The following is a 10,274-nucleotide window of genomic DNA, read 5'->3' on the forward strand; positions in this document are numbered from 1 at the left end:
GAGTCAATGGGTTGGGTACCCGAGCCATCGCTGTACACCCAAATCCGCCCAAATAATAAATTGCCAGGTTAAGGTTTTGTCGGTTCATAAAAATGGACTTCCATAGCCGGACCCGCATAATTTCAGAAATTTACTTTTGCTAATATATAAAATACTTAGGTTGGGTTGGGTACTGGCAAAAGGACGAGTCAGATCAGTTACCTGGTGAAAATCATAACCCAAACCCAGCCCACATATTGCCGGGTTAAGTCCAGGTCAGCACTTTTCATGCTCATACCGTAGAATTCGGGTTTGGGTCAGGTACCTGATAAAAATCATAACCCAAACCCAGCCCACATATTAGGGGGTTAAGTTCAGGTCAGCACTTTCATGCTCATACATGAGAATTCGGGTTTGGGTCAGGTACTCGATACAACTGGACCCATTGACAGCCCTAGTTATATCTGACCTGAATTCAAACTGTTCACATCCATACATTCTTACACAACTCACTGTTAATCTGAAATAATTCAAGCTCTCTATTTAACAGTTACAATGAAAGCTGGGTGTGAAATGTTTTTCAAAAAACATGAGACTGTTCCTAATATCAATTGAAAAGGTGGGACTCTAAATGAAAATTCTCCAATAATGAGTGCGCTTCCTCTCATTAAATAAACGCATTAGCCCGGTGTTCGTGTTAGCCCCCACGCCAACACGAACGTTGCGTGGCTTCAAATGCTCTCTCTCTCTCTCTCTCTGATAGCGTTAAGGCTTTCCTACAGACCTTGCCTCCTACGAAACTTCTCAACAATCTATAATCTTACACATCTATTCCGTGCAAGTGAATCTCTCTCTCTCTCTCTCTCTCTCTCTTATATAGCTCCTCTTTTCTCGTTTAATTATCCTCCCTCCCTCTCTTTCTCTCTCGTAATCGTATATCCATAAACAAGACTTTATATATACGGCAAATAAAGGCATTGAGCAGTGAAAGAATCGATTAGGAAGACGATGGCGAGGGAGATCAACGGTAAGGAAGATGAAGAATCGCAGCAGCAGACGCGTCCGTTGCTGGACAAGGAAGAGCTGCAAGACCAACAGCGCGACAACTTGATACAGAAGGCCATGAGCCAGACGTTCAAGAGCACGGCCCACCTGGCGAACCTGCTGCCCACGGGGACGGTGCTGGCCTTCCAGCTCCTCTCCCCCATCTTCACCAACGGAGGCAGCTGCGATGCCGCCAGCCGCTTCATGACCGCCTGCCTCATCGCTCTCTGCAACGTTTCCTGCTTCGTCTCGTGCTTCACTGACAGCTTCACGGCAGCGGATGGGAGAGTGTGCCACGGCGTAGCGACGGTGCGCGGGCTGTGGGTGTTGGACGGCGACGCCACCTCCCTCGATCCCGAGAAGGCCGAGCAGTTCAGGATCAGAACCATCGATTTCCTGCATGCCTTATCCTCCGTTTTGGTCTTCGGTGCCATCGTTCTTCTTGATCAGAACGTCGTCGGTTGCTTCTACCCGATGCCTTCGGTAGAGGCACAGGAGGTGCTCACTTCTCTTCCAGTGGGGATCGGCGTTTTGTGCAGCATGTTGTTCGTTGTGTTCCCTACCACCCGCCATGGCATCGGGTTTCCAGTGACCCCTTGAATGTGCATGCAGCATGTTGGTTTCTTCTTGCTCTCGATGTGTTTGTCTTAATCTTTTCTTTTCTTTTTGATGAAGAACCGGTAGACCACTCTCAGGATCAGAGACCTAGTTGCACCGGTTATGCCTGCCGTACTCATGGTCGCTGTCCGGCCAATGTAAACGGTGATTAGAGCTGATAAAAGAGCCTAACGAACCAAACAAAGGCTGTTCAGGCTCGGTTTACAACCATATAGTATTCGGACTCGGCTCGTATGGCTTGTGCGAGCCAAGCCGAGCTCAGCTCATATAAGCTTGAGCCAAACAAGCTGAGCCCGAGCTCACTCTCCTAAATAAAATCTATTTTTTATAATAGTGAGAATGTAACCACTGACTTGTTGAACACAAGTATACCCAACCACCCAGCTGAATTAACATGTTTTTTCAATACATATTATATATATAATTCAATATAAGCTACCTAAATGAGCCTTTACAAGCCGAGCCCAGACGAACACCCCTTGTTTGTACTCGACTAGGCTATATATAACAAACAAACGCTCGGTTCAAACGAGCCAAACCGAACACGAATGAGCCAAACCGAATACGAACGAGCTTGAGACGAGCCAAACCGAACACAAACCTAACACATACACGCTCATGCTCGGTTCGTTTACCAGCCCTAACGGTGATGCACCCCTCGCCCACAGGGAGTGCTGATGGTGATTAATTCGTTCGGATTGATGCGTTCAGCCTGCATGGAACCAAACCAAGTTTATAACCAGTTATTGCAACGGTTTCTAGGCTTATTGAACCAAACTCAGGATGACCCACTTGCAGTATAATCTGAGCTCTAGGCTTGTTAATTGTAAGCGAAACACTTCGACTATTTTTTTGTCTACACAAGTAGGAGCTGGCGTAGTAGGATGTGGCCAGACTGTTTGACGGGCAGCCTAGGTTCCAATCTCATCTGCATCACTCCCTGTGTAAGCCGAAGCTTGTCGACTCTCTGGGATCGAGGGGTAAGCCCTCGGAGTTTTACACCGATAGGACAGCAACCCTATGTATGGCAGGCTGAGCCAGCTGCGCCTGAGGCAGTTTCTCCTAGTAAAAAAAAAGTAGGCAACATTTTAGGATGAGAGGGGGTTGTGTGTTCTCCCCCGAAGACCGATTCATGTGTTCGAGGGTGTACAAAGGAATATCTTGGGACCCACATTAATTCATATGCCAATGTTACCTATGATGATTTTATAATAAAATAACATATAAAAAAGATAAATAACATATAAAAAAGATAGATAAGCGTTTGACAAAAATGTCCTCTCGTAAGATAGATATGTGTTTGACGGAAATTTCCTCCCATAAATAGCTTTGCACATTCTCGCGAGTCCAGGTCCCCGCCTTGGTTTTTAGCTTGTGTTACAACATATTGTCACATTCTCGCTCCAAACTTGTGTTACAAAACATTCTCGGGTTCGTTCCTACCTAGTGGAGATAACTATCAATCGATCGAAGGCGTCATAAGGCGATTTGTCGGCCATCTCTTTTTACAGTTTTCTCTTTTTTTTTTTTGTTTTAGTTAGGCAGTATAGAAAAAAATAATAATGCACAAACATTCTAACAAGTGTCATTAAGGCGTCGTGAGTACCTTTCCATGTCATCATGCTATTGTTGAAGAACGTATGTCATCGTGAGTGCCATTAAGGTGTTGTTTTGTTATTGCAGGTGGATGTGGGCTTTTCGACGGTTGAAAAATTAAAGATATTTGTAAGACGCTAGGACCTATTGACAAGAATGCTTGGTTAGAGATGTGAGGAAGGGCCTCTACCCCATCCGGTATTGTCCATTCACTCAGTATATGCAGTGTATCGCAAATCACGATTGTAGTAACATACTATCAATTTGTGAGATATCAAAAACCTGCCTCTGATCGCAATCGTCGGAGGACAAAGGGTGCACTAGAATTGGTTGGCAAGAAAAGGTATGAGAAACAATCAACCCCTAAACAAAAGCAATCAAGCCTTTCACATGAATATGTATGTAATATATTATATTGCTTTCCATGTAAATTGCATTACGTGCAGCTTATCAATATCTAACTTGTGTAATTTCCAGCATGCAGCAATACCCTATAGACATGCACTACAACGTTGAAATCTTTAATCCTCCTGACCAGTTTAAGTGGAACAATGACATTAGTTTTACAAGTCTTTTGGTATGTAATCAATGTTGGGAGGATGTTTGCATTTTTTCTTAAACTTAATGTAATTTCTTATATTGTTTTGTTTCATGATGGGCTCAGTTCAATTAAAAAATGAGCAATAGAACACATGAATCACGTGTGAATTCTTTAGCTACATAATTGTACTTAATTATATTAACATGATCGATCATTGTAATATGTATCATTCACATGTATAAATCAGTGTCACATCTAGCCTATAGAGCTACAGTTTTGATACTATTGATAAATATCATAGGTAAATCGCCATTGTTTAGTGCTTATACCAATAGTAGAAATTGTTGTCTCATGTAGCCTTTACATGCAAAAAGTTGTTTTATGAATAAACTGTATTAAAAGTAAAAATAGTTGTCTCATCTAGCCTTCACATATACAAATCGTTATACATATATTGTAGTTGAGTATTTTCAAAAGACGTTGTTCTGTGAATAAACTGTACAACAACAACAACAACAACAACAACTACGCCTTCATCCCAAAACAATTGGGGTCAGCGATCTGTGAATAAACTGTATTAAAAGTAAAAATCGTTGTCTCATCTAGCCTTCACATATACAAATCGTTATACATATACTGTAGTTGAATCATTGCGCAAAAAGTTGTTCTGGCAATAAACTGTATTAAAAGTAAAAATCGTTGTCTCATCTAGCCTTCATATATATAAATCGTTGTACATATACTGTATTTGAATCATTGCGCAAAAAGTTATTCTATAAATAAATTGTATTAAAAGTAAAAATCATTGTCTCATCTAGCCTTCACATATACAAATCGTTGTACATATACTATAGTTGAATCATTGCGCAAAAAGTTATTCTGTGAATAAACTATATTAAAAGTAAAAGTCATTGTCTCATCTAGCCTTCACATATATAAATCGTTGTACATATATTGTATTTGAATCGTTATACTATATAATATCTTATAGCGATTTATACAATAATGTCTATGTCATAGACAATGATTTGCCTTCGCTATAAATCGTTTCATTGCCAAACCGTTGGTCATGATGTATTGTAACTAAATATTCATATTGTATGTAAATGAATATGGTTGTAAATCATGTCGATTTGTATTTATGAAGTTATCGCGACAACGATTTCTCTTTGTTTGTCTTTGTGAACAAAATCGAGATATAATATCATAATTTACTCACATCGATTTGTAATTGTTACTAAAATATTATTTTAGTATAAAACTTAAATCGATATCAAGTTGTAAATTGATTTGTATTTATAAAGTTACCTCGATTTTTACTTTACTAAGTCTAAACATCATGTCATTTGTTTATTATTTTTCTTTTCTGCCTTTTATGAATAAGTCATTGTGTAAATCACGATAGGACATATCATTCACATAGACAAAACACGTAAATGCAAAATACGATAGGATAAATCATTTCTGCTTTATGTCTGTGGCTATACAAATACCATGATAAGTCAAACGAATTTGGTGGGATGAGATGTATTTGATTGAGAGGATGGGTTTAGGTGGTGGAATGATTGATTGGGTTAGTTGTGAGACTCATTTAGCTCTCATTAAATCCAAACCCAATCTTAACTATTATATATATATACACATTCACACACACACACACACACACACACACACACACACACACACACACACACACACACACACACATATATATATATATATATTAATAAAATTTATTTGGGTCTCAAATGAACCCAAATTCTATTTATTTAAGTAGGATCCATTTAGAAATTAGATAGATCTAAAACTTATTATATTCTAGTGAAATTCATAGTACACTAAAAAGATTCATTTAGATCATAAGTGAATCCAAATCTTGTTTTCTTAAGATCTATTTGGGTCTCGAATTGAATTCAGATCCAAACAAATTTATTTTACCTTCATGAGATCCATTTTGGTCTCAAATAGATCCAAAAACCTTATTTACTTATTGAATTCCAATTAGATCTCCAAATGGGTCCAAATGTTAATTTACATAATGAGATCTAATTCTGTTTTCAAGTAGATTCAATATCTTATTTTCTTAGTAGGATCCAATTTGTTCTATAAATGGATCTAAAATACTTTTTACATTAGAGGAGATCTATTTGGGTCTTAAATGGATCCAAATCTCTTATAGGTCTGGTACAAACCCTAATCTGAGTCTAAACTCTTTCCATATTCATTTGGGTAGATCAAAATACTCTACAAAGATCTCATAACTTTTTCAATTAAACATTAAATAACTTGAATAAATGTTGAAATATTATCGATAATGAATTTGCTAATTAGTCAACCGATAAGTTTTCAAAAAAAAAGCTTATAATGAATTAACTATAATAATTCACAAAAATGTCTCTTTTATTCATTTTAAAATTCTAAAAAGTTTATGGACTTTATAAAAGGAATCCTCTTATGCGAACTTCCTTTTCAAATATCTAAATATGCAAATTTGTATTATTTAGGTACTTTACTAAGTCTAAACATCATGATGATTTGTTTATTGTTTTTCTTTTCTGCCTTTAATGAATCAGTCATTGTGTAAATCACGATAGGGCATATCGTTCACATAGACAAAGATCGTAAAAGCAAATCATGGACAAATATTGTTATAGTATGAAACTTAAATCGATGTGGTTGTAAGTCAATTTGTACTTTACCAATAAACATCGTGTTGATTTATTTTTTCTTTCTCTTTTTTGCCTTTTATCAGTCAATGTGTAAATCGCGATAGGACAACTCATTTTTGAATTATACTTTAAAGTCAACAAGTAACATGTCAACTTGTGCTTTTAGATCCAGGTAACATGTATTGATCCAAGCTAGTTGTTAGATATAGATGTTGAAACAAATATCGTAGTTCATCTGTGTGATTTACAACTACAAACATTTCATAGATACATCATGACCAATGGTTTGACTTAGATACAATACATGACCATCATCATCAAAGTTAAAACTTTATCATCAAAGAAAACACATATGGTTTGGCTTAGATACTCCATCGCTTTACAGTTAGAATACATCATGACCAATGGTTTGACTTAGATACAATACATGACCATCATCATCGAAGTTTACACATAAGATGTCATCATCATCATCTTGAAGAAAACATATAGCCTTCACATATGTTTTACATATATTGTAGTTGAATCGTTACGCAGAAAATTATTCTGTGAATAAACTGTATTAAAAGTAAAAATAGTTGTTGCATCTAGCCTTTACATATACAAATCGTTGTATATATACTGTATTTGAATCATTGCATAAAAAGTTGTTCTATAAATAAACTGTATTAAAAGTAAACATCGTTGTCTCATCTATCCTTTACATATACAAATCGTTGTACATATATTGTAGTTGAATCGTTGCGCAAAAAGTTGTTTTGTGAATAAACCATATTAAAATTAAAAATTATTGTCTCATCTAACCTTCACATATATAAATCGTTGTACATATATTGTATTTGAATCGTTATACCATATAATGTCCTATAACGATTTACACAATGACGTCTATGTCAAAGACAACAATTTGCCTTTACTACAAATAATAGTCTAACTTATTGACGTGTTTAGTAAAAAAAAATTATCATGTAGCCCATTGGCGCGGTTTATAACCACATCAATTTACATAGTGTCCTATGTTAAAGGATGGAAAATAGAGATCTTTCTATTTTGGAAGTATATGTCAGCATTCCTCTTGATATCAACATTTATGAGTGTTTATCAACATTCCTCTTGAAATTGGGGTAATTGTTAAATTTTTATTTCAACCTAGAGAGATTTACATAATTTGTATACACAGTCTTACAAAATTTATATACTTCTACAAAATTTGTATACACAGTCTACAAAATCTGTTACAAATCTCTGTACATCATATTAATCTTTGGGGGGTCACATCGTTTGTTGTCTTCCAGGTATTTTTGTCGTCTAAGTTTTTTTTTGCAATTAGAAACTCCATCAATTTTTTGCATAGTTATGTGCGGAATTCAGGTATATCATCTTGCAACAAAAAGCTAATGTGAGTCCGTTACATAAATTGAGGCCCCAATAATATAGAATAATAAAATATGTTTAAGTGTAGTGCATACAACATCAAAATCAGGTTCTTGACCATTGTATATTGCTTTAATATACTTCATTACAAATACGCCATAATCGACGCCATTATTTTATAAAGGAGCATCGAGTGCGCAGTGAAACATTCACTCGCAAATGTTGACACCGAAGACGACTTTGAGGAATCCCACCTGTGGTTAATGCAGAAGCAAATAAATTTTAGGCCACTGTACAAGATACAATACACTTATATATAATAAACAAATAAACTATATTACACAAAAATTAAAAAAACATTGTTTCATTTACAAATCACTATAGAAAATAGAATATCAAGATAAGATCATAATACAAATTGTTTCATGGCAAAATCATTCGTCATAATGTATTGTAACTAATTACTCATATTTTTTATAAATGAATATGGTTGTAAATCATGTCGATTTGTATTTATGAAGTTACGACGATAACGATATGTCTTTGTTTGTCTTTGTGAACGATATCGATATGTAATATCGCGATTTACTCGTATCAGTTTGCAACTGTTACTAAAATATTGTGAATAAAACAGTGATATCGATTTGAAACTATTACTTAAATCAGTATCAAGTTGTAAATCGATTTGTATTTATGAAGTTACCTCGATTTGTATTTTACTAAGTCTAAACATCGTGTCAATTTGTTTATTGTTTTTATTTTTTACTTTTTATGAATCAGTCATTGTGTAAATCACTATAGGACATATCGTTCACATAGACAAAGCTCTTAAAGGCAAATCACGATAGGACAAATCATTTTTGCTTTATATATGTGACTGTATAAATACCGTGATAGGTCAAACTAATTTGGTGGGATGGGATGTATTCGATTGAGAGGATGGGTTTAGGTGGGAGAGTGATTGGATTGGGTTGGTTATGAGACCCATTTAACTATCATCAAATCCAAACCCAATCTAAAGTATTATATATAGAGAGATACACATTTACATATATATTTTAATAAAATTTATTAGGGTCTCAAATGAACCCAAATTCTATTTATTTAAGTAGGATCCATTTGAAATTTAGATAGATCCAAAACTTATTATATTCTAGTGAAATCACAGTACACTAAAAAGATTCATTTAGATCATAAGTGAATCCAAATCTTGTTTTCTTAAGTAGGATCTATTTGGGTCTTGAATTGAATTCAAATATAAACAAATTCATTTTACCTTCATGAGATCCATTTAGGTCTCAAGTAGATCCAAAAGCCTTATTTACTTATTGGAACAATTGAAACTCCAAATAGGTCCAAATGTTAATTTACCTAATGAGATCTAATTCAGTCTTCAAGTAGATTCGATATCTTATTTTCTTAGTAGGATCCAATTTGATCTTTAAATAGATCTAAAATGTTTTTTACATTAGAGAAGATCTATTTGGGTCTTAAATTGATCCAAATCTCTTATAGGTCAGGTCCAAACCCTGATCTGAGTCGAAACTTTTTCCATATCCATTTGGGTCGACCCAAAAACTCTGCAAAGATCTCATAATTTTTTTAATTGAACATTAAATAACTTGAACAAATGTTGAAATATTACGATAATGAATTTGCTACTTAGTCAATCAATAAGTTTTTAGAAAAAAAGTTTCTAATGAATTAACTATAATAATTCACAAAAATATTTTTTTAGTTCATTTCGAAATTCTAAAAAAATTGTGGACTTCCTTTTCAAATATCTAAATATGCGAATTCGTATCGTTTAGGTACTTTACTAAGTCTAAACATCATGTTGATTTATTAATTTTTTTTTCTTTTCTGGCTTTTATGAATTAGTCATTGTGTAAATCATGCACGATAGGACAAATTGTTTCTGCTTTATATTCATAGTTGAACAAATAATGATAGAACACTTCTTCTATAAAAAATAAATCGTGATCGGTTATAGAAAGAATTATATATTTATAAATGTTACGTTACAACAAAGAATTATAACTGGTTGCAAGCCAATCAGTATCAAGCAAATCGCGATAACACATAACCTTCATACGTACAAATTGTTTCAGTCTTTTATCAATCATTATATAAATCACGATAGGAAGACAACTCATAAAAGCAAATCATAATTTCTACAGTACACAACGCTAAACGCTTTTTTGATTTTTATTTACGAAGGCCGAACATTACAACGATTTGTTCAGTGGCAATTGTGTGCTACACTTATTAAAAAATGATTTATACACTTATAGAATGCCACCTTACAAAAAAAGAATTATAGAATTACAATAAAGAATTATCGGGACATCAATTTGTATTTATGAAGTTACTGCGACAACAATATGTCTTTGTTTGTCTTTGTGAATGATATTGATATGTAATATCGCGATTTACTTATATCGGTTTGCAAC

At 34.7% G+C, this 10,274-nt stretch overlaps 1 protein-coding gene across 1 annotated transcript; it reads left to right on the forward strand.

Annotated features, from left to right (window-relative positions):
- Positions 1-987: 987 nt before the first annotated feature.
- Positions 988-1,623, forward strand: LOC149820105 (protein DMP4-like). Its single transcript, XM_089981742.1, has one exon. It carries the CDS (start codon positions 988-990, stop codon positions 1,621-1,623), a length of 636 nt encoding a protein of 211 aa, XP_089837868.1.
- The last annotated feature ends 8,651 nt before the right edge of the window (positions 1,624-10,274 follow it).

Source organism: Nuphar pumila, chromosome 12 (assembly GCF_984573655.1).
Source record: "Nuphar pumila chromosome 12, dmNupPumi1.hap1.1, whole genome shotgun sequence".
Lineage (NCBI taxonomy): Eukaryota > Viridiplantae > Streptophyta > Magnoliopsida > Nymphaeales > Nymphaeaceae > Nuphar > Nuphar pumila.